The sequence below is a fragment of the Motacilla alba genome, chromosome 2 (genome assembly GCF_015832195.1).
Source record: "Motacilla alba alba isolate MOTALB_02 chromosome 2, Motacilla_alba_V1.0_pri, whole genome shotgun sequence".
NCBI lineage: Eukaryota > Metazoa > Chordata > Aves > Passeriformes > Motacillidae > Motacilla > Motacilla alba.
Window position 1 is genome coordinate 128123755 of NC_052017.1, and position 26258 is coordinate 128150012.

At 42.0% G+C, this 26258-nt stretch overlaps 1 protein-coding gene across 1 annotated transcript; it reads right to left on the minus strand.

Annotated features, from left to right (window-relative positions):
* On the minus strand, positions 1 to 25892 carry CDH17 (cadherin 17). Its single transcript, XM_038130055.1, has 18 exons — positions 25649 to 25892; positions 22948 to 23017; positions 20138 to 20236; positions 19319 to 19456; positions 17590 to 17728; positions 16200 to 16358; positions 15336 to 15535; positions 12855 to 12986; positions 12090 to 12240; positions 11167 to 11382; positions 9832 to 9908; positions 8355 to 8546; positions 6896 to 7140; positions 5000 to 5130; positions 3873 to 4109; positions 1850 to 1966; positions 1627 to 1743; positions 1 to 843 (listed from the first exon to the last, which is right to left on the minus strand). Exons 2-18 carry the CDS (start codon positions 22990 to 22992, stop codon positions 737 to 739), a joined length of 2502 nt encoding a protein of 833 aa, XP_037985983.1. The 5' UTR covers positions 22993 to 23017; positions 25649 to 25892; the 3' UTR covers positions 1 to 736.
* Positions 25893 to 26258: the final 366 nt, after the last annotated feature.

Sequence of the window (26258 nt, forward strand, 5' to 3'; positions counted from 1 at the left end):
AAGAACATTTTTATTCTTATCTTATGTGTAGGGGGCAAGAGCAATATTTGCAGCAGTGTGATGAAACAGCATATTACCTACATGACTCGGCATAGAGTTTTTTTGACTTGGAAACTGTAATGAAAGACCATGATGCTTCACAAACTGGTTTTACTCTATGGGATATCAAAAACAAAAAGTTGAAATGCCACATTGATAGTACAAATTCAGTGCAATGTAAGTAGGCACGGCCCATGGCAGATTACAGAGTGCAATAAGTTTCGGATCTCCTTTTTGCTGAGAGTCAGAGAGATTCCTACAACTTCATGGGGTATCTTCAAATGTAGCACAGGACTATTCCCCAGTCTCCTGTTCAGTGACTTACTGAGTTGGAAAAAGACAAATATGTGCAGGTCAACAAAATGTAGTCCTCTGTAAAGTCCATATTTACTTCAGCTGTCAGATGAAGGAGAATGGTCCCATGTATAGATCCCTGAAGGAGCTCAACATTTGGTGTTGTCATGAGTTAACACTTTAGTCAAAGCTGATAAGCTTACCAATGGCTGCTGCTAAAGGTTACATATGTTTTATGTTTGTGACTAAATAGTATTATGTACAAAAGTGAGGCCAAACCCCTGGGAGTATACTTTTGCATGTTTTTATCGTGTTTGTGACAGTACATCTCTGGGCTTTGGAAGCTTCACAGTTCACTCATTCACAACCCAAAGGGCAGTTTTGTCTCTTGATGAAACAGCCATTAAGTCAGTCTGTTGAGTTCAGCATTATCTTTTGCATCCTTGGGATCGCTCTTCTTATTTTTCTCTTTGTATCTCATGTGGCAAAACACACCCGCTAAAATGGCACCTGAAAAACAGAGAGTGTTTGTCTGTAAAGGGAAGAGTAAACTTTCTGAAAAGATGTTCCAGCAAGGGCCATGACACTGCCCTGTAATATCCACAGTGCTTTACCTCTTGAAGAGAAGCAGCTTTGAGGAAGGACCGTGCAGCATAGGACCAAGAGCATCAACCCAAGGCAGTGCTGGGCAGGATCAGATGCCTTGGGGCTCAGAGGCCTTCCCCCAAAGGAAAACTTTTCCTCTAGGATCTGACCTAGAGCAAAGTGTCTATTTTAGGCCCCCCTCCCTCTGAGCAGGAGTTTGTCATGTTTGTCCTGAGATGCAGTCCCTCTTAAATATACATATATATATATATATAATGTATATATACATATATATATATGTAATGTATCATCTTTCAAAATCATGATGAGCTCATTACACTGTATATAAATTTATTTCCTCTTTATCAGTGTTAGAATGAATATGAAAGATGTAAACCTGCAAAGCTGAAATAGGAGAATAAAATGATGACTATAAGCTACAGGTACGGATACCATAAGTAGGAAGCTTCACTATTTTCACTATAATCTGGATGCCCAAGACAAAACTCAAAACCCCACCCTGACAGGCAAAGGGCAGTAAGTAGCAGCCATCATGACACACAATCATGGGATCTTCCCTCTTTCACTCATTCTGCAACATGCATGACAAATCTTCACCCAACGAGTGAATTCATGTCAGAAATGCAGCAGCAGCACCATGATATCTCAGAGGTCTGGCTTCAAATCAGCCAGAAAGAAGTGACTTACCAATGATGATCAGGACCGCAAGTAGAATCCCAATTGCCTGCCCGACAGTTGGCCAGGAGTGCTCACGGTCTATTTCGATAAAACATGAATTTTCAATGGAGCATTTGCAGATGCTTACTGCAAAAGGAAACGCCATGAGGTTAATGAGAAGTTTAGTAGTCACATTTGGTTATTTATAAATGTAACTGCTGTCTTGAAGGTAATAGTTGTGTGCATAGAATACCTTTATGATTCACTTTGTTTTCCAAAGGCGGTTTTCCATTGTCATTAAGTATTATTGGAACATCATACACCTTCTCTTCAAAGTTAGCATGTTTTGGGGACAGGTAAGCATGAGTAGCTGTAAGTAGGAAATGGGACATTCATGTCAGCACAAGAAAGAAAGTTAGTTCAACATTCATACCACTAGAAGTGGTTTTTGTTTTTTTTTTTTTAAGGCTGCTTTGCACATGATAGTAATTCCTATTTTCCTCAATGTCTTCCAGGATCTCATTGGTTTGCAGATATTAGGTAAAAAGGGAATATCTAGAAGCCTAGTCTGGCCTTCAGCATAATATGACTATAAAACTTCCTTCCTAATTTCTACACCAGGCCAAATCTGGTCTTGGGAAGTGCTACACTGATAGCATCCCATCTAAACCTGGAGTAGTCCCCTATACTCATAGAGACCACAACCAGCTTAAATTGTTCCCAGGAAATGTAGGACAGACCGTCCTTCTAGTGAACTTACACTGTCACAGCTAAGACTCTTTAAAACTGGAAAAAGTAAAACCAGCCATTGGGATCAGATCAAAGGTCTGTTGATGTAAGTATCTTGTCTCCAGAGTAAATGGAGATGATGATGAAAAAGCAAGCGTGTATTTTATTTACTCCTCCCTCTCACCCTTTAAACATTTTCAGCTCAAGGACTTCTTGAGCAAGATGTAATTTCTTGCTTTGAACTTGTAGAAAATTTCTGCACAGACAACACCCTGAGACAGCAAGTCCCCAAGTCAGCTACCTCCTCATTTTATCTGTACTGTAAATAATTCCCCAAGCTTCACTTGAGGGTCCCAGGTTTGTGCACTGGAAGAGAGAGCAAAGGATGAACCCTTGGCTACCCTGACCATAGCATTCATCATTTTATATCTCTCTATTGCATTCTTTCCCTACTGTCTTCCATGATTAAAAGTAGTAGCTTACTTTGCTGGTCCTATACACTTCCTCATACCAGGCCATTTTATAACTCTATTATCCTTGTCACCCTATCTAAACCTGTTTCCAGTTATACTGCATTTTTACGATAGAGCTAGAGAGACTGGAGTTCAAAGCTTGAAGAAATTATGGATTTATACAGAGACATAATGATGTCCTCAGGTTTCTTCTCTGGTTGTTTCCTGGTAATCCTCAATATTTGACCTGTTTATTTGAATTCTGCTGATCTCACATTTTCATGGAAATGCCTACAGTTCTCCTGCCTGATTCATAATGGCCAGCTCAGCACCCATGATTTCGAAAGTGAATTTGGGAGTCCAGGGTTCACTAGCACCTGTGAAATTTATTGTTCAACCAACTCAGTCTTGGAAGAATGTTCTGAAATTCTTCACAGTTGGTTCCTACTCAAATAACTTTGTATAATGAGTAAACTTTGCCTCCTCAATGCACATCCATATGTATTGAGTTATGCTGATCCCAGCAAAAAAACCTCTGGAAAACCACACATGAACTCCCTTCACTGCAAGAGCTGACTGTTTACTCCAAATCCTGAATTTTAAATTATTATTTATTCTTTCATAATTTTAAATTTGTGGCAACCCAGCTTTCTCGAGTGGGACAATTCATCAAACATGTTTTATTAATTCAGACAGGCTCTATCAGCCAAGCACTTATTCATGTGTTTACTGCCCCTTCAAAAAGCTACATTCACTTTGTGAGGCAGGACTTCCTTCTGCATGAAATGTCAGAAATGTACAGTTTGCAAACTGTTCTATTTCTTTTTCAGTAGTTAATTGTGTTCATTAAACACACATGTATTTCATACCTACATGCTCCTTCTATCAAAAATACTCATGAAATTATAGCTTGCAACATACTGGGTTTTACCTCTTGTTAAAAAGAATTAAGGACTTTGGTGTTCTCAACAACCCATTTTTTTTCCTACACAGAACACTGGTTATGCAATAATGAGAGTGAAAAGGAATTCTATAATTCTTCATATTCACCAGCGTGAGCCCCATATCATTGTAAGAACAGCTGAATTAGCTTACCATTGAATTTTGAGATTTCCCAATTATTTCTTGCATTCATCTCATCCGCAAGGGAAAAAGTAAATTTTGAATAAAATAATTGTTCATCAGCATCAGTAGCTTGAATGAGAGTTCTCTCTCCTCCCCTGACCGGGTAGCAGAAGAAAGTAGGATAATCCTTAGCTATTTCTGGGTAGTTGTCATTCACATCACGTAAGTGTAGAACCAGGAACGCTTTGGATTTCTGAGCTGCATTATCTGTCGAGTTTAACAGAATGCAAAGTTACATGCACACATTGGATTTACACTCTGGGCTGTTGCATTTGCAGCTATCACAGAGGCACGCCATCAGATAGGCAGTGAAAGGTGGTGTTCTGTCAAAAGGTGGCAGAAACAAGGTCTCAGGAGGTCCTGAGGGATTTGTGGTAGCTGCCACTATTTTTTAACGAGAATTGTTTATTTACCACCAGCTCTTGCTAGCTACAGAATGCTCGCAAGGGAAAGGAGGCAGATCATATCTAGTAATCTGTCATATCCATCATGTCTGGCAAGCAGTCACATCCAAAGTGACCAGTACTCTTTGCAACACTCTTAAGCATGAAATGCCTTGAGTTTCCCACTCCTCTTCTATATACAGAAAATGCAAGACAGAATTGAAAGATTTAATGGCTGGAACTAGAAGTCCTAATATATTTCAGACCTGACAGAGTATTTGCTTTAATTATAATAAAATGAAATTCTGTAGAAGGTTACAAATTGCTCTCTGGGTATGTTTTCAGGAAACCTAACCGTACCTAGGAGAAAGACTAAAATCTTCATAGCTGTAGAGAAAAAAGCAGCAGAAAATATTGATGCTGAAAACAGTGAAAAAATTGAATCTTCTCTATATGTCGTGTGGTCCAAGCAAATATAAGACTATACCAAACTTCATGAAAGCTATTTTAATCCTTGTTAATCCACAGCATCAAGATTTCTTCAACAAATTTAAATTCTTAAGAAATACATACTTCTAAGGATACACCACAGGATGTATATCCGAGATTACATGTTCCAGTACTTTTCATGGGTTTAGTCATGGTAGGTATGATAATTCCTCATAAAAGAATAAGGACAGGGGATTGTGTATATTTAGTTGTTTCATCACTTACTTTGCTCTGATACAACAACCTCTATTGAGTATATTTCTTCAGTTTCTCGATCCAAAGGGGAAGCAGTGTATACCTGCCCAGTGCCTGAATCAATTCTCAGCCATTTTCTCACATCACCTTCCAAGGAGTATCTTTGGAAAGAAATAGGGGGAAAAAATCATATATACCGTTCCAAATTGGGAAAAAATTCCAACAAAGCAAATGTTGCAAAGCAAAGCAACTTCTTTGTTGACTTTATGTAAGAAGCTTGATTACAATAGTACTCAAAGAGAGGATTCTTGGAAGAGTCACAGTACTACAATACTACAGACTAGCAGGAGACACAGACAGAGGAAGAGAGGCCAAAATCATCCAGAATAAAAGTGAGAGCAGAACTACAGAAATGCCATCTCTACTGTAGCCTATGTGCTTGCAATTCCACTTTCCTTCTAAATGGGGAACCTGGGATGGCGCTGAGCTTTTAGTCCAGAAGTGTGTTTTGTCCAAATCCCATGTCTATCTTACCCTATCACATCTCCCACATCTTGGTTTTGATGGGGGCACAAGCCAAGGGCTAGGGGACAGAGGGGCCAGTGCATCCAGGAGCCCTACTGTGGACTGAGAAGGGACCAGTCCCAAGGTGGACTATGATGATTATCCTCTGCCAGTCTGGAGCAGCCTGTTACTACCATTGGGGCAGCCTTGGAACAGAGTGTGCTTTAAGTATGACCACATAATTTGGTTTATATCATTGTTTAAAAAATCACCAAGGTCCCAGGGTATTTACTTACACAAATTTAACCATGAACATATGACCCAGTTAAAGCACAGACATTTGCTTGAGTAGAAGTGACCAGACCTTCTCATTCAATGTTTTTGTTCTTTCAGTACCCTTTACACTAGAAACAGTATGCTTGTACATCTTCTACTTTTCATACTTTTTATTTTATGCCCTTTGACCTATTCTTAGCAGAAATGTGGTTTATGTATAGCTAAATTCCTGTCATGTGTCTCTGTCATCATCCCCCAGAGCTTCTGGACTATGTGGCTCACTTTCAAACTAGCTTGACAGAAGGCCAAACATGATAAGTTCCCAAAAGTTTGGGACAAGTAGAAAGCCAGATGAGAAATCTCTGGGAATAAGAACCCACAGGAGGCCTAAGAGTCACATTGTGCAACTCCATTAACCACTTGGTGTTTTGCTGAATTTTAGTTAAATTTCAAGAACTGTTTATTTTGGGTTGATCCGTTCAGCATTCCAGCTGGGAATTGTACAGCAAAAGTCACAAATAACTCCTCTATCTGACTCTGCTGTGTAAGGTACATTTACAACATGCAACACAGCACAGGAGTTGTCTTGCACAGAGCTTTGCATCCACCATAGAAAGAGATGTGTCATCTCTGACAGCTAGGAAAGAAAATGAATTATTTTTCAGTTGTAGACTTGAGGATGTGTATTTTGGTGGAGAAAAAGTTGAGGTTGTGCATTTTGGTTGTTTCCTGTGTGTCATGAAAAGCAGCTACTCTCTTACTGGTTCAGGGGTACACAGTATATGCCTTATTTTTTTGATAAAGGCATTATGAACCTTGTTATTCTCAGTCCGGCTCTACCTTTTTCCTGGAGATATAAATTAGCCTGCTTCCCTTGTGGTTTCCTGTTTCAAGGCTGATATTTGTCACAGTACAGAGAGAAATCTGGTCAGAAAAATACTGTCCAGCTGCAGGTGGGTCGCTGGCCCCTACCCCACCACACATCCACCTTCTACTAGGAGATAAGACTTCTGTAAAAACAGTATTTTTCCACATGCCAGGTATTGGGCATATTTTCCTTGCATTCCTTGCATTTCCTTGCATTTCCTTTAGAACAATTTTTGAAACCCTAAACTCAATTAATTAATCATAGTCACTCTTTTTTACCGTACAGAATCCCCTTCAGGATCATAGGCCTCCACCGTCATGACCAAGGTATTGACAGGAATGTCTTCAGACACTTCTGTTTTGTAAACTGGCTTCTGGAAAACAGGTGGCTCATCCACATTTGTCACAAAAACTTTCAACACGGTAAAAGAGCTTGAGTTGTACTGCACACCTTCCACCAGCGGTTCGGGGTTTGTGGCATTGATCACCAGGTTGTACACAGGCATTGTTTCAAAATCAAGAGCCTGGATGAATTAGGAAAAAAAAAAAAAAAGGTTGTTGAAGCAATGGCTCTGCTGCTGTGGGGAGCTCCAATAAGAAACTAAAAAGTCCCCCTCTTCTCAAGGAGGAGATTGCATCCCAAACACAGGCAAAATAAGGGAGAGCTGTCAGGAGAAAATGACACGGAATGGTCCATTTAAATGAAACCATATGCCTGTTTAGAGCCTTCCTCAGCAACTGCATTTTCTAATAATGTTGCCACCTGCCTGACTGAGTTTAATAACAATATCCTGTTTACAGAAATAGTATTTATAGCTCTGTATGAGAAGGCCTCAAACGACCTTTGGGTGCCAAAAGTCAAACAAGGGTTGTTACACTACAGAGTTTCTCACAACTGCCTCCTTGGGAAAAAATGAGGCTGAGGCTGATGCTGCAGACGGTTCACCAAACGCTGCCTCTGCCTGCACTTGGCCTGGTGACAGCACACGAGCTGGAGGCACACAATATGGCACCCCTTGGGAAATGAGTGATAAGTTTTCTGGATCCATAGTCCAAGCACCTTTGAGAAGGCTAATTTCAAAGGGAGAGCAATTTTGTTATTGAAATTCATGGATGCCAAAAAAAGTGCTCCTTATATTCCTGTCTCCAGCATTCAGCATATGGGCTGTATCGCCTACGGCAGCACAACCTGTCCTTGGCTTGGTCACAGTTAATGTTCCCCTCATCAGGAACAAACTGCATCTCCATGCTGACATTGAGACATGCTGGCTACACTTGCACCTTGCTTTGCAAAGGCCACTAATGGCCAGAGCATCTGCAGGGAGGAGAATCTGCCCCATCACAGCCCACCACTACCACCACACCCCATGGAAGCATTAGCTGGCTTTCTCTTGTCCAGAAATGCTGCTGCAAAATCACTCAAATAACATAAATTTTTTGTCATTATGGTGCATAAAGACCTACGTCATTGGCTCTTCTGGAGAAGCAGCCAGCAGCAGAGCCAGTGGAGGGAGCTGCTGCTGGTGGTGAGGGCACAGCAAAGGCAGGAGGATAGGTGTGTATGAGCACTGCACAGGCACAGAGCCTGAGTCCAAAAGTGGAGCCTCCTGCAGCCTGCACCATGCTTAGGGTGTCCCAACCCCACCAGCAGTTAAACCCTCATCACAAATCATTACCAGGGCAGTGTGTATGACAAATAAGTAACACTAAAGGAGAAGAATAAAATCCATCTATTTACCTCTTTAATCTTGATGAACCCTCGGTTTGTTTCAGCGTCTGTCTCTATGGTGAACGTGTTGTTTGGATCACCTTCCTTCACTTGGTAGATGATGAGGGAGCTCCCTGTGGCAGGCTCATCTCCATCAGTTGCTTCGATTTCTAATATCATACTTCCTATTGGGATATCTTCTGCCACAGTCACACTACCATACTGAAGAGAGAAAGATGTCATTGAAACATGACATACCATTTGTGGATAAGAACTTCAGCACAACCATTTGTGGATAAGAATTTCAGCACAACCACAAGCTAGTGACCCACATGTGTGGATGTATTTTAACCCGCAGCAGCCACACAAAGGAGGGAAGATTTTTAGCCACACACTTATCGTAAGTGATGGGATCGATGTCAGTGCCACTAGTACAGCACCAGTCCCAAATTTTCAGCTCCTCTGTGAAAACCAGCCCATGATCATGCAGAAGGCATAGTCCAGCTTCTCTGTACCCTGTGAGCACCCTGGCCGCTCATTGTTAAATATTTGATTGCTTCATGCACCATAGGTTGTTGCCACATTGGCATCCCAGCTCTTCTGACTCTTTCATGTGTGCCCCTGCCCAGAAGCCTCACCTTGAGACCAGGTCCTAGACCAAGACCTTGAGGTGAGATGGTGTAAAACCTGCTCTGCAGGCACCTTGTCTGCATGAGACTGTGCTGACCTTGCCATCAACTGAGATGGGCAATGCAGTCTGCAAGGCCCAAAAACTGACATAGATTCCCTGAAAGGACAACTACGCCTGACAGGCCAGACAGCTCTCCAGAGCCCACCACCTACATGGCCTGCAGGAGTGGTGGGAGCTGGGACACCTCTGTGTAAGTACTTCAGCCACTCCAGTGTCTTCCAGGAGGCTTGGGCCATCAGGCAGAAGTCATGAAATGTCTGCAGGCTCTGCCAGATGTCAGCACCTCCACCAGAGAAAAGGCAAGAGCCTCACATCCATCCTAGAATCAGGTTTGGGCACGGATCACTGGACCACTGTTTCTGGCCAAGCCACATAGGGCTTTTGATTCCCATTCACCTTCTGGCTGTTTTGGGTACGCTAGTGCTGTGTTTGGAAAGGTACTTGGGAGATGCCAGCTTTTTTTCTGTTTAGCTGTCTGATTAATTTTAAAGCCTTTTCTTCCCCCTTTCCCTTCAGAACTTGCATTTCTGGAATAAACTGCTTTAATAGAAAAACTTCTTTCTGTACACAGTTTTCCACTGAGCAAATAACCTTAAATTTCATAATTAGCTGTTAGTCTGTCCCATTGCTCACTATCTAGATAGAGCTTATATGCAGACTTGCAGTAATATTTTACCTTTATTTTTACTAGTAGTTACTTTGTTACTTGTTCTGTAAATAGCTAGCTTCCTGCTGACATCCTATAGACATTGAAGGTATGCTCAAACACTTGTCAGAAGTTATTGGAACATCCAAAATGGTGTTAAAAATACTCACATCTGAATTTTTAAAGATGGGAATTTGATCATTGATGTCGATGACATGTACTTCCACATTACAGATTGTTTCGAATGCTGCATGGAAAGAGACAAACAACGTCACACCAGCCTTTCTGCCAAAAATAACTCTCCTCCAGAAGAGTTCACTGTGAGCAAAAGTGAGCATTGTCAGATTGCCCAGCCTAAGCACTAAGTTGAGAGAAGCACTTATCTCAGATATCTCTTAGTCAATGACAACCTCACTCTCCATCTTACCATTGATCTTCCCAATTTCTCCAGCGCTGTCCCATCCTGTTTCATTTCCCTCACTTTTTAAAACCATATCTGTTTACCAGGATGATGATAACTATAAATTGTGTTAGCTGTCTCATTATCACTTTTCCATATCAAAAAGTAACCCCTGGGTTGTTAACACTCCCTTGTCCTCTTGGCCATAAGGCAGCACCCCCAGTTTTGTTACAGGCAGACTTCAGATTCATGTAAATCTAACCACTACCTGAGCAGAGGCACCCACAGCAATGGCAGGTTGTGATTTTAGAAGCATAATATATCCATATATAGATGGATTTAGTGTTTTACGAACATGCCTCATGAGCTGAAAGTTAAGGAAAATTCTAAGCAACATTGTTTGGATGGAACTCAAATAAGCATCCAAGACAAATCACCAGCTTCCTCCCTCTGGAAAGTTTTCCATCATCTGCCAAAATGATACAGACATCTTTCATGATACAGACATTCATTTACAGACATCTTTCCATGCCAGTTCCTTCATGCACAAATTTTGCCTGACTGTAGGGATTTCAGCACAAAGCTTTAAGCTTTGGTATGAAGTTTGATTTCCTTTCCATTCAATGAATCACAAAGGACTCATGACAATTTACATAAGGGAAAAGATCATTTTTGAAGTATAATTTCAGCTTAATATTCTCTTAATGTTCTAAAATATTATCTAAACTGTCTGAGCAGCTGTGTTTAATTTCTTGATTTTTTTTTCAGTTAAGTCCCTTTGAAAGATCTGGGGGAAAACCACAATCGTGATGTCTTCATTTTTTCCCCCGCGGAAGGAAATCTCTTTCTGAAGTACTTGTTAACAAGCTTCCCAATTTAGTCACACTCTGTCCTAGAGCTGGTTCCCTTCCATGCTTGCATTACGAATCATGATTAATCTCCCTGCATCTCAAGAACAGGACAAGTACCATGCCAGAGCAAGACAGCTCTCAGTGCTGCCTATTCAGCAAATCCTCCTTGTCTCCCCATATCCCTTAGATACTGAACACAAGTCATGCCAGTGTGGACAGAGTTATTCCAATGTGTAACAGCAGGCATTACTTACCTGAATCTGTCACCAGGACCTTCAAGAAATACTTGGCTGAATCACGCTTGCTTAAGGAAGGGCCAGTTAATTGCAAAGTCCCGGTGTCTTGCTGAATATAGAAGAGATTCCTTGAGGGAAATTGAGGTTCCTGACTTTGGATTTGGAAATGCAGACGAGAGTAAAGGGTGTCCTTCTTATCCATGTCCGTAGCCAACACAGAGCCAATGTTACTCCCTGTAGCAGAGCAGAGATGGGAGTCAGACAGAATGCAGTGGTCCCGTTTCTCCACAGAAGTGCACAGTGACAACAGTGATACCAGTGCAAAGGATGGAGGGGCAATAAAAACAAAGCTGTATGGAAAACACTTCAATGGACGTACAATCTTTTCAATGCTGGGAGTTTTTGCTTTAGCATCCCAACATACTGGTTTGGGGTCAGGGCAGTCCAAAAGACTGTAACAGCAGACTTTTCAGTCCTGAAATCAAATAACTGATGTCAAGACATTGGAAGATTTTGGTAATGGTCCATTGAAGTCAGAGGCATTATGCTGGAGTTGCAGCTGGATGAGGGAAAATGGGCTCATGCCACTTTAAGAACAGTATTTCTTGTATTGGTAATAAAAGAGGTGTTTATCTAACAGTGTTAGAGGTTTTTAACTAAGCAGGTATCCAAATCTGTGGTTGTGGAAAAAAGCAGTTTTACATTTTAAATAGAACAGCATTTTTAAAGTGGGTGTTTTGGATCTGTCCTTCTCAGGTTCTTGAAATCCTTTCTCAGGAATTATTGAAGGGAAAACAGGAGGGCTATTTGCACAGGAAAATATTTCCCTGGGACAGCCATGTTTTAATCTTTGGGATCAGAATTTCTAGCTTCATTCACACACAGCTAGGAACAACAGGAATACAGTGAAGTGTATAAATTAACAGAATTTCTTTTCTTACCTCCCTTTTCATTTTCTTGAACTTCAATTATGGTGAGGTCCTGCTGACACACAGGGGGATTGTCATTGATGTCTTCCACAATAACATGAATTTGCAAAGGCTTGTCCACCAGCTCTCCCGTGTTATCTTTCGACACCACAAAGAATGTATACTGCAACAAGAATATAACAATTAGATGGTTTGAATGTCCACGGTGACAATATTTTGCATTTTTGTATGTAACTACGGGAATACGAAATATCCTCTCATGAGTTTGCTCAGTATTTTCTCTCTGTTTAAATAAGAACTCTTCCATCACCCCTTAGCTTCCGAGGCCTGAGTTCTCAAAGGATTTTAAAATCTGTGGTCCCCAAGGTCTGAAGTAGATCTGAAACCTCCAGATACCCTTCACTCCACACTTCCCACCACCTACCTCTTACTTGTGCACCTACAACCCTGCCATAGCTGGTCCATGCTGCACATTGTATATATGCTGCACATTGTACATATGCTGCACATTGTACATATGCTGTAGGCAGAGATTGCTACTGCCAGACCCCCTCTAGGGTAAGAACCTGGAGCCTGTTTACAGTATAATAGGTGGATGAACTTTCACATATATCACATCATTTCCAAACAGAAGTGACAAGAAACAAAACTTTTATCTATTCTCCCTTTCCCTGTCCCCCTTCCTTTCTGTTGAGCTTTCTCATATTTACTCCCACACCAATAATCAGCTTCCTGCTGTGCTCTCTGCCATCAGTGAAGTTTTCTGTGTTTACTTACAGTATCCTTTTCTTCCCTGTCCAATGGTTGGGTCACATAAATATCCCCATTCTCACTGATGGAAAATGGGAGCCTTGGCAGCTTTTCTTTTTCAAAAATGCCATAAATTACACCTGGTTCATTTGACTGCACCTAAAAAAAAAAAAAAAAACCAAAAAATAAGTCCCGATAGGAAGTCACAAGTGTAGAGTGAGATTTAACAGGGATTATTTCTGGATCACAAACAGAAACAATTGCATTCCTGTTAGCTTCATAAAATAGAAAATTAACAGTTTGGTGGGCTCTTGGGATGAACTACAGAAAGTCAGACTGATAATCCATCTCTGCTCTCTGAATTGTGTGCTGAAGCCACTTTACCACAATTTCTCTGTCTGTCCAGATGGGATACAACACACCCCTTTTTATAAAAGGATTTGGTGATATGGAGATAAATTGTGATTATGAGAAAAAAAAGCATTATTTTCATTTGAATATCTTAATACTAATGATTTCCTCTCCTAACACTCTCTATTCCTGCCTGTTGTTTTGTTCTCTTTAATTCAGAAAAGTGGAACAACGAAACAGCACCAAATTAGAAGGAGCTGACAACTCCCTCCAGGAGAGAGAGACTCTGCAGAAAGACCTTGATAAATTATAGAGACAGGCAATCACCAAGTGTATGAAGTGTAACAAAGTGACAGATTCTGCACCTGGGATGGAGCCACCCTGGTTGTATGTATAGGCTGGGGAACAAGAGGCTGAAGAGCAGCTCCACAGAAAGGACCTGGAGCTCCTGGTCAGTGGCAAGTTGAATATGAGCCAGCAGTGTCCTGGCAGCCAGGAGGGCCAACCCTGTCCTGGAGGGGCACAGCATCAGCAGCAGGGCAAGGGAGGGGATTGTCCTGCTCTGCTCTGCACTGGGGTGGCCTCACCTTGAGTATTGTGTGAAGTTTTGGGCACAACATTATAAAAAAGACATTAAGCTTTTAGAGAGTGTCCAAAGGTAGGGCCATGAGGATGGTGAAGGGTTTGGAGGAGAAGTCTTAATAGGAGCAGTTGAGGACACTTGATTTGTTCAGCCTGGAGGAGATTGAGGGGAGACCTTAACATCCTCGTGAGGGGAGGCAGAGGGGTGGGACTGGTCTCTTCACTTTCTTGACCAAGGGCAGGACTTGAAGAAGCTCAGCTGGGGGAGGTCTGGGTTAGATATCAGGAAAAGGTTTTTCACCCAGAGGGTTGCTGGGCACTGGAACAGGCTCCCCATGGAAGTGGTCACAGCACCAAGCCTTCATTAGTTCAAGAAGCATTTGGACAATGCTCTCAGGCACATGGTGTGACTCTTGGGGTGTCCTGTGCAGGGCCAGGAGTTGGACTCGATGATCCTGATGGGTCTCTTCCAATACAGCATATTCTATGATTCTGTGACTCTGTGAAAACAAATACCTGGTACCTATCTGTAAATAGGTGCATGCTTTACATTCATCAAGGCTTATGAAGAAGGCTCCTTCTGGGGCGCCCCACATTTAAAATGAAATAAAACACACAGACTGCTAAGTTAGCGGAGTCAGTATGAACAATTATGTTCTATATAGCAGCAACTACATTTCATTTTCCCGTAGGCAGAATCAACATGACATTGGCTACCACATGAAATGCATATACAAGAGACCTCAAAATGGGTGCACCCTTACATGTTAGTCTTCTTTCTACCTGTTTTCATTTTCATTCTGAATTTCCTGGGGCTGTCACTGAGAATAGCACCAAGCCAGTTACTCTTGCGAACAGGATCCATGGAATCCTGCCACATTCAAGGGATGACAGCATTGGGGGTGTCATTGCCAAGGCATTTTTCAAAGTCAAATATTTCTGAAAGGCTGTTGGCCTGGTAGTTAATATGTACTGGTACATACACTGCTATTGGTCTCCAGTTATCAGCAAAATATTTTGTGCTTGAACTGTGAAAAGAGGAATATTGGGAGAGCAGGATGTGAAGGAGAGTATTTCAGTTCTTTCAAGGTACTTATGATGTAGCAGTTGTGCTGCATGATACAAAACTGGTCACAGCAGGTGCCCCTGAGTGTGAGGGACTGCCCGCAGCAGGGCTGTTGTGGAGCTGGTCCTCTGCCCTGCTCTTCTGCAGGTGGAAGAAGCTAACCATAAAATAAGCTCCAGAAAACTCTTGGTTTGCACAAAACCTGGAGGACCCATGACTGGATTTTGGTCCCAAACTGAAAGGCAAAGTTCAGTCACTCTAGTGTTTGTATTGACTGTATCTCAGTCATCTTCAAACTATTAACTTTTGTGCTAACAAAAAATCAATGAGACCTCCACTAACAATCATTTCCAAAGGATGCCGTATTAAAAAAAAAAATGACTGGGAGGTGTCAAAGTCCTTCTGAAGAACCTGGTGTTGGATACAGTGGGGACACTTTCACAGTTAGTTGTGAGGAAAAACCTGTGTGGTACAAGGAGAAGTTCAAGGAGTGTGGTCAAGGACCCTACCTTGCTGATGTTGACAGGGTGGGCTTGGGTTGAGTTTTCTTTGATGTAGATGATGGGGGGAGCTTTCCACAGGCTCTCCTTCACAGTGATGATCACATCAACACTGCTGGTGAAAGCATTCGGTGTCGTCCCTGCCATATCCCTCACGGAGACAACAAGTATGAAGGTGTCCTGCTTTTGAGGATCCAAGTAATAAGAGCCTAGAGACAGAGCAAAGAGTCAAGAGAAATGACACGGGGGCTGTGGAGGCTGTTCATCTGCCCATTGCCTCCTACATGCACTATGGTTCTTTAACTGCTTCAGGCTTACTCCTTAGATGGTCCTTTGGGACAAACCTCAGCAAGCCACTTCCTCTGAGTTCTCTAAATGAAGCAGCATAGCCTCATGTGCATGGAATCATATGAGGCCTCTGTGCTGTGGTCTCATTTTGCACAGAGGCATCACTGAACAGCCCTCACCCCAGTTAGGCACTTGTTCAGCCCAGAAGAATAGATGGGTGTTTCTAATGATTGCAATTTAGTTGGGATCACATGTCCAGCTGAGTTTTCTCTGCATTTTTCATGTTACTGCTTTTGGGTTTCTAGATTTCATGGCAGAGAATTAATTCCAAGAAATGACACGGTGTAGTCCTAAAGGCCAGAGGATCTTCTCAGTGTACTTTTAGATCTCAATCTCCATTTCTGCTAGCTTCCCTTGGATTTGATGGGACAAAAAACAAGTTCCCCAAAACTAGGGCTTTAATGGAGTCTGTCCCACTGGCTACATTTATTCAGAATGTAGCATCAGACCTGTGTTGTTGTTTTGCTCCTATGCATATCCCAGAACTCAAGCTTGCTCTTTCCAACCAAGAATCCTTTTACGTACCTTTCCTGCTTGGTGAGATTGCTCCAGTTGCATTATCAATCTGGAAAAGCATTTCCTCATAAGGGTTGGGAAAATGATGGAGAATGCTATAGGACAGCTGTGCATGGAGAGTTGTAGGATCATCACGGTCAGTGGCATGGACATACATGAAGGGCTTGCCTGTTTGGATTGGAGAAGAAACAGTGGTAAGAGAAGAGACTGAACCTTAACACATAATCCATTCGAGCAGAGCTCTCAAACCAGGAAAGCAACTTATGGGGAGCTCCCATTGTTCCATAATGCATCTCTCATGGGAAGCCATGTGCAGAGGCTACACTGCTGTATGCCATCCCACAGATCAACCTTCCACAGCTCTACTTAATAGGATCACAACAGGTGTGGTGACCAGTTGGTGAAGAAGGTGACAGAGTTAAATCAGCAGAGAGCTATCTACCACACAAGAGTGCCTGAACCCAGAGTTCAGCTCACTGGGATCTCTCCTTAAGGCCACTGTGCAGTTCTTACACAAATCAGTTAAACCCAAAGCACCTTGATAAAAGTGGTGCATGACCTGCAACACAGATACAATAAAAGAACAATCATACAGTGAGAAAAAATATGGAAATACCCAGTAATGTAAGTCAACTTTTACCTTTTGCGCACCAGTGCAGCATTCAAAATCTTTTTGACTTGGATGCACTGAAGAATACAGTAATATGTTTCAGAATAATTTTCTGAGCCCATGGAGGTTTATATGCATATTATTTAGCAAAAGTTTCTTCTTGAGTCCATAGCCACAGCAATAACAGCTGTATGAGTCCTTTGTTTTGTTTCCAAGATGTAAGTCTCAACTTACTGCTCTTTGATACTTGCATGACTTTTGGACTGGATCACTGCAATTCATAATCTAAGACTCTCTTCTAAATGTTAAGGTTTATCCCATGTTCTGAGAAGCATAACTCATGATAAGCACTTACCCCATATCTAACCTGGCACTTTCTTTCACTGATATGTAAAGACTCAGATAGTCTTAGCATTCTCCTTCTGTATAGTCTTTGGTAGCCTTTAAATTTTAAACCCCTTCTAGCATAAGGTTTTGTTGGTTTTTTGTTTTGTTTTGTTGTTTGTTTTTTTCCCAGAGCAATGGAGAGAGCAGCAATATTTGTCTGCTAAGTGACACTTGCAAAAGAATAAGCAATAAAAAATATTTCTGATTACACTCATCCCTTTACACCATATAGTGGTCACCTCTTTGCCCTTTCATTATATTAGAGGCTTTCATCCTTATTTTGTACAGTCCTGTGGGAAGAAAAACTGGTCTTTTTCCAGCTTGTATAGCAACCACTTTACCTTCCTGCTTAATTTACCTACCTTCCTATTAATGATAATATTTAATTGTGGTGGCAATTACCTGGACGAGAGTTCTGCCTCACTACTCCGTAGTACTTTGTCTGGTTAAATTCTGGTGGGTTGTCATTGATGTCCTCCACATATATTGTAACATTATATGGACCTTTAACTCTCTTTCCACTCTCATCTAGACTTTCCACCTGATTTGATAAAAGAAGGAACAGCAAGTAAATATTTTCATGCCAATAGGTTAAAAGGCATACATTAATATCAGGGTGTCAGATGCCAGGCCACTCTTACTGTCATGCAAATCTGGTGAGAGCCACCACTGGGCAGGTCCACACACAAGGAAAAGTTTCCCATTGTAGCTCCCTGACAAGAATTTGTCACAGTATATAATGCCAACAAAACAAAATAACCCACTCCTGCTTCTGATGACACCTTCCAGAGGACAATTTCCCACTTCCAGTTTCAGCAGAAAATCCAACATGATATAGCATTTATAACTAATTGCAATTATAAATATATATCAGAAAAACAGTCTGATATAAGGGTTAGTAAAGAAAAATTACTTCTAAATTCCAATGACTTTTTTCATGCAATTTGACTTATTTTTCAGCCTTCTTTAACTTTAAATCACCAAGTATACAATATATCTGTCACACTTCATTTTGTTTGCACATAATAGATAAAAATCATGATTATTTATGCCTAACCAAGCATAACTTTTTCATTCTGTCATCACTTTTTGTCTATAAATGATTCACATGCTTAGGGTTATTAACTTCTGGGGCTAGGAAATTGTCCTCTCTAATTCCAATCCAAGGGTGCTTTAGAGCTGAGAATGTGAAACCATGAAACCTGAAGTGATAGACTTTAGAAAGACTGCTAAGGCTGGCTGAAAAATCATCATGTACTTTGTCTGTTCAGATACTGATCCTCTCATGATCATCTCTTGCTCAGCTGCTTGTGCCTCAGAGAAAGACAGCACCATTTTTGACAGAGTTAAGGAGGACAAGGCTGTACTGAGACCCAAAGACTGCTCCATTCTCAACAGTGCTTACACTAGTGAGATCCTCATGAAAAGGATATAATAGCAGGACAAGCACACAAAGCTTTTTTCTCTCTTAGAGTCCAACATCTGCCCAACAGCTTTCTGCTGTTATCTGACAGAGGTTAGATCTGTGCCTCTCTGCCTAAATGTCTTTCACTCACACTGTTTCACAGAGTCACAGAATATTCCGAGTTGGAAGCGACCCACAAGGATCATCAAGTCCAACCCTGAAGTGAATGGCCCATACAAGGATCAAACCTTGGCATTATTAGCACCATGCTCTAACCAACTGAGCTAATCTCAGTTTGTCACCATGTATATTATAAGCTTTCTAAATTATTACAATAGTTCATTTTTCCATTCCAGAAATGGAATTCACCCTATCAGCCTTCAGGGATAACAAAAAAAAAAAAAAAAGCTCATTCATGAGGCTAGATTTTACTTCCAGTCAAGTATTCCCCTCATATTAGGAGAGTTAAAGGGTTGTGTTGGCATTACAATTTTTGTTTTCTGAACATAGCCTTCCTCTGCGAAGGAGCATTTTCCTGTTCAGATTTTGAGAGCTACAAAACTGTGTGTCTTCCAGCAAATCTTGATATTAAAAATGAAAATCCTGCCTGTAATCATAGGCAAAATAAAGGACTCAAAATTCCAACAGATTTCTCTTACTATCAGGTATACCCAAAGAGGATGAATGTGAATACTTCTCCCTTCCTATTTTTCATTGAGTTTTTACCTGCAGCTTGTGCACTTTTTGGGTCTCCCAGTCCAGAGACCCATTGATGTACAGGATTCCTGTCCTCGGCTCAATGTCAATAATTCCAGCTTTTTCACCAGACATGTTGAAACTCACAGCAGGTGGCTCAAGTTTGAACTACAACGGGAAAAGAAAAAAAAAACAACAAAACACAACCAAAAATAGAGGGAAAAATTATCATTTTTTCAGCATTTTCACCATAATAAAAATAATTTCATGCTTTTGTGACTTTTAAAATCTATTGCTAACAGTGTGTTTGGCTGGGAGAACGATATTCCAAGAGTCTGGTCAAACAAGTCTGCTCTTTTCTGATCCTCAGCAGAGGAGTTTTCACATTATTTCCTGAATGCTGCAAGAAATCCCGACTGCAGTTTGTTTCCAAAGCAAACGTCTGCTTAGGACAGGCTTTGTCTGAGCATGGGAATGGAAAAAAATGACACACATCCTCCATTTGCCTGGGAGCTGGATCTGTCCTTCTGTGGTTATGGCTTTGGGAGGAAAACCTCAGAGTCAAAGGAAAATGATGACACAAGTTACATGGAAAGAAATTCTCCAGGAATGTTGATTTTATTAATCCCTGTCTTAGGATATCCTCTTAAATATGTGTTTGAGAGGGGGTTGTCTCCTGCTCTTTGCATGTAGATTCTTGAATTCCCAGAGAGAGGAATTAAAAATTAATTTTGGATCCTCTTGAGGGACTGTTCTTCCCACCAGCACAGAGACAGCACTTCGTATGTGGTCTCTGTGTGCAGGCCATGGGGTTCTTGACCAGAGTGCATAACACGAGACATTGATTACCTGGTGAAGGATGCGTGGACCCCCTCCTTCTTGAACAGAGAAGTCCATGTCCTTCAGAGGCCCACTTACTCTCAGGCCCTCCAGACTGAGCCACATAGCCTGTGAGAGAGAGAGGGAGAGAGAGGGATGGAGGAAAGCAGCTGAGGGATGTCTGCTGCCACCACACACAAACAGCAGCTCCCCACCCCTGGGCCTCCTGCAAGCTATTTTGCTGTAGTATAATGGCAGAGACCCTTCCAGGCTTGCACTGAACATCTCCAGGCTCTTTAGTGTACATAATTTTTTTAAAGCAGGGAGACTTATTAATTAATTAGAGAACAAAGGCTTGTGCCCTGCCCTTTTCTGACCACTACATAATTAAATGAGATTGGATCTACCTTCAAGAGCAAAGAGAAGAATAAAACAGATGAATGTAAACTAAGAGCAAAAGAGAATTCATAAAATCATTGCTGGATCTCCTCTTGTCCCCATCGGGACCTATCCAAGAGCCACAAAGCCCAGTGAAAACAAGCGTGTCTGGAAATCAAACATCACACCTGGGGATGAGGAGGAGCTGTGGCTGCACCCTTTGTGATTTCCTCAGTAAATCAAATCTTTTTTGTAAGGGATTGAGCTGGCCCTCCCTGGGTTCCTACAGCACCCCCCTCAGTGCCGCAGCCATCTGGGCAAACCACCTGAGCCCTGCGCCTTCACATCGATTGCATGCGAATGCAAACCACAGAGGGAGTAAACATGTCCTTCAGATCTTTGGGTTTTACCTGATGGCAAAAATGTCACACAAATCTGTCTCGGCCTCTGTTTTCTTTCTAATGGCTAGCAATGTCCTAGCATCATGGGCTTTTTCTGCCAAATTTTTATGAGGTTTTTAAACCCCACAGTCCCCAGTGCCCAAAGACCTCCACACTCCTGCCCTAACATTTTAGGGCTGTTCTTGCTTCCAAACAAAGAAAAAACCAAAAACCAAAACAAAACAAAACAAAACAAAAAAAAGAAGAGCCTTTCAGGGCAGGCCTTGCACACAAGACAATTCACTCTATGGGTCAGATAATCAACCTGTTTCTTCAAAGGAAAGACCAAGATTCCCCAAATTCCCTGTCTTCACCACCTATCTTTCAACATCAAGGATCTGCCTGTCAGAATAAGGACTCCATTATTTAGCTGCACAGGTAAAGTTTCTTTTCTTCCATAGTAAAAATTTATTTATTTTGCTTTACAGATTTACAGTGCCATTGCCACCCTGTCCATCACAGCACAGGGTTGAGTGTGTGTTCTCTGCTGCATGACTTTTCCTCTGGATTTGATCCTATTGCTGCTGGGACAGCTATTCAATTTCTCACAGAAAAGTACAGTCTGCATATCACCAAGGGAAAGCTTAATTCTGCCTATGACAAAAACATAGCTAAGTTCAGCACAATTCACCCTAAAGCACTGCTCTGTGAGTGTGTGTCACTAGTTGTGTTCCAATAATTCCATATTGTTCTTAATAATAGCCAGAGATGCTGTCCCGCTCGCCTACAAGGCTTTGCGACTCCTTTTGAAAAGGGGAAAAGAAGAGAGCTGGGGAAGGAGAGGGAGGGAAGTTAGTGAACACTAGTGTCAGCAGAAGAATATCAACAAATGCAATCTGATAGTTATGCATCCAGGAAAATGCACTTTGCAGCTACTCTTTAATATTTTTGCAAAATGCTGACTGCTGGCCTCGCTAGGGATCAGATATCAGGACCCTGAATCTGACCTGCTACAGCTATTCCTATGTCACACAGGTTGGCACAGCCTGGCTCCTGGAGGCCTTTCCTGGGGCCCTTTTATGGACAGATTTTGCTTTATCATGTTTCCTGCCATGGAGGAACAAAGGCTGATGCTATAAAAACCAGCAAGTTCAAAGTGCAGCCTGTGAAACAAGTAAGAGATATCACTTCTGTTGATTAAAATTACTTTATGTGGACCATAAATATTTCCAAACATATTTCTACCACATGAATCACTGTTCAGGAGCTTGAAAGGGAAAGAGGCTTTACCTCTTGGTCCATATCCATTGGTATATCTTCTGAAGATGGCCATAATGCTTGCAGAGTGGCTTCATTGGGGGCCCAGCACTGCCACAAGCAGCAGCTTGTGAAAAGGGAAGGGAAAAGGAGGTGCTCACTGTGGCACCCCTCAAGGTCTCCATATTCTGAGGCATTTTCTTACTGAACTTAAATTTAATGCATTTTTCAATCTTTTCTGGTAATTTCAATTGTGAAGTAGAAGTCACCACTGCTGTAGCCTTTACAAACATCAGTAAATCTATTGCATTTAATACATAAGGTCCATAAAGAGCATTATGAACACATTTCAGTTCCAGAAAACCCTCTGAAGAGGAATTCACAGGAATCAAATAATGAGGATACATAATTAATATGCCTAGTTTAAACTATGAGTCATTATATGTCTTAGAATACATTTAATATGTCAGCACATGGATTATAATGCAGATTTCATGATATTGATGTTTGCACTCTCTGGTGATTTGTTGCAGTATGTTTAAATCTTTTCTAGTATGAAATTCACATATTGTAAACAGTGGAAGAGGAGGTAGAAGAGGGAAAACAAGTAAATTGGTGCCTTCTAGGCTTTTTGAAGGTTTTTTTTCCCTAATGACTGAGCTGTCTTCTTAACTTGCTGTGGGGGTCACACACAAGTGCTGGGGACACACCCAGAGTTACAGCCACTCTGCTGGCACCAGGACCTGCGGGCTGGCACACCCCATGGATTACAGCTCAACCTTTGCCGTTTGCTCACAGATAAACAAAGGAAAACCTGAAACTCACCAAGTGAATGAGAAGCAGAAATTGAAGTCCACACAGCTTAAGCATACTGGAATATGCTTTGCTTCAGCTCCTGCAAAGAGATGACAGTCACTTTAGCCCCATAGAGTTGGCCCAGTCTATTTGCACACCAAGGCAACAGCTGAGTTTTCCTGAAGCTGCAGGGAGAGAGCTGAGGAGTCGGTCCCGAAGGAGCAGCTGCAGATCTGCTCAAGAGAGACAAGACCACTGGTAGCCCTGGGCTGCCAAGGAAGGCTGTGCCTATCAGGTTTTGCCTAATGGTATAAGAGATGCAACATGTGAGACGGCCGAAGAGCTCTCAAAGAGTGAACCCCACACAAAAAAAGCCGTGCAACCGCATTGTTACAATGATTCTGTACTGCAAAGCCATTTTCATTTCTGCTTTACTGAAAGCAATGAGATGTTCACAGGAAATCCTATTAATCACAGGACAGAGGTCTTGCAGAGACTATCCTGAGGTGTCTGTCTTCTGGTTCCAAAAATCCAACTGTTTCCTGCAGATTGCAGAGGCAAAGGAAGCCTAAGGCATCTGCACTCCCTAAAACAACATAGCTACTGGAAACAAAATTTCCAAGTCCAAGGAGCACTCTCTGCCTCAAATTTCAAAGAAATATTGAGCACACACTTCCACGGTTTATGTTCCGTCCTCCTGAAAACTAGATGGCTTTTGCAAAATGCTATCCTACTTCCTCACTGCCTCCAGATTTTTACAAAGAGGATAGGGCCGGTTCTGGAAGGAGGTGAAGCTGGCATATTGTGCTGCCATCTTCAGTGGTGCTTCATGTTATATGGCCCACACCTACAGGAATCCTTCCACAGATCTGTCCCAAGGAGGCCCCCAATGGGGAGAACACAGTGTGGAGGCACAGCTCCCTCCAGATGCTTTCCTGCTTGTGCCCCTCCCCCTTCTTTTCTTTCCTCAACGACTGAACAAAAAGGGGACCTGTGAATATAGAAACTGCTACCCACACTGCTGTTCTCTAAAGCACTCATTCTAGGACATGCCAAAGGAGTTAATCTTCCAAATCCCATTCTGAGCTACGTTATACTGTGTGTGAAATTACACCCTTTGAAATACTGGGCTCTTTCCTTGGGCTGGAGGGAACTGTGTGGGTACTGGAAGAAAATAATACAACACGCTTTTGAAACCAGAAGTGATCAGAAAACTCATGAAATTTGTCAGGAGGCAAGGGCTGAAATGAAGCCCCCTGTAGATGCTTGGCTGTGATTCCTCCTTAGTGGGTCCTTCACAGACCTCCTGGAACCAGAGGAGGTGGCACAGACAGGGCAGAGAGAAGGAGAAGACACTTTGAACCTCCTGGAAGGACACTTCAAACCAAAACTGTTGCTGATATTCTGGTTACACAGTCAATGAAAATTCTTTCTGTTCCTCTGCCTATACAACCTCTCCCCTCCCCTCCTGTCCTGCCACTCTCCTCTGAATATATTGGCCTGTTCCTGCTGCACTTAGTAGCCATGTGGGAACCTCAAAAAACGAATTCCTTATTAATCTGCGGCAGAAGGTGGGACAGAGTGCCCAAGGTGCTCCCTCTCCATCCTGTAAGGCAGCAAGCAGTCTGTGCCCAGGGGCTCCCTGCAGGGTTTTGTCTGTCCCGCTGGAGAAGGCATGGCTGGAGGTGCCTCTTTGCCAGCCAGCAGCGGAGGAACACCAAGGAGCTAAAAGTACGGGGGGAGGCCATCAAAAGGGAGGAAAAACCCTATGGGGTGGTCTGGGGCACCGTGGTCTGGATTCAGGGCAAAAAGAAGGAGCAAGACCTACCGGGGGAGGAGAAAGTTTTAGGGGAAATCCCACCTTACTTTTGGGGACAGAAAATGCTGGCAAATTAATTGCTAAATGTGGCTGTGTCATGGCCGGGTTCTCCTGTCCAGATCCAACTACCAAATGCAGCAGTGGAAATTCAGCCATTTCACAGTTTGCATGACAAGTGTCTTTGATGTTTCCTTCTCTTTGAACATAACTATCATTTCCTTATGTCATGTCATTTATGCTGCCCATTGCAAGTTTTGATCAGTCCTTGAACATTTATTTTTGGGTGGAAACTGTTACCAAGTCTCACGAACCATCTCACTGCCAAGGACAGAAACCCCAAAATCCATACTCCTCTGTCACTCAGAACAGAATTCCAGTATATATAGATTCATATAAAAGTTTTCAGTTAACAGCAGTTGCAGGATTAGAATAGCATCAGCTTAACTAAAAGCAGCTTGAGATCTGGGTTGAGGACTGGAGCCATGTTTTCTCCTTCATTTCTTAGCTTCATCTCAGTGCTATATCCCTAATAATCCCTCACGCTTCCCATGACTGAAGAGAAATCTCTAGGATAACCATCCTACAAATATTCCAGTGACTTTCAATAATAAACATTCAGAGAACAAAGAATATTCCCGGAGATTAAAGTTCAGTAAAAATCACAAGTATTTGGTTCCATGGAAAAAAAAAATTATTTTCTTTAGTTGATTGATTTCAGATGTTCAAATTCAGCAAAGAGAAAACAGAGGAAATTGATCCAAATCAAATATAAACCAGACTAAGCCTTAGCACAGCAGTCATCCATTTTACAGGGACAGCAGAGTTCCTAACATTGCCTGAAAATCCTTTAGCAAAACCCCTGCTTCAGCTTTTAAAATCTTTCTGTGAAATGTCAGTTAGATCATCCCTTACCTGTAACATGAAAAGCTTATTTTGCTGCAAAAATGCTTCTTTCTTTCAGCTGTGGGAATCACCTTTGCACAGCTTGCTGATGTCTGTCTGTGCTTATCCAGTTTATAGTTCCTCAGACTTGCCCTCAGAGATTCAGCAGCTCAAACATTAACTGCAGGACAATTATTGATTCTAATGACTAGGTGTGGTACGAAACAGCAGCCCTGTAAGGAAGCAAGGTAGCTCCACGGTAATTCACAGTCTTTGATACTTTTACAGCCATTATGCTTTTCTTTCTGATTTAATTTTTTTTTAGTTGGGCTGTGAGAAAAGAACCGGCAGGGCATGGGTTGGAGTCACGGGGAAAGACAGCCTTTCTGCAGGTGGAGAGGAGAGGACGTGGGCCTTGAGTGGAGAGCTGTTTGCTACTTGCTAAGTCACAGGAATAATTCGCATTCAGAAGACAAGAATTTGGACATAAATGTGGCTTGTTTTCACAGCAGATCCTTTCATGGGAAGGACCCAGACGAGTTAAGAAAATAATTCATCAGTCCTCGTATTGGAAAGTTCAAATTCTGTCTGAGCTCTGCTAAAAATTTACTTTGGGTAACTTTGGGCAAATCAGTCTGTC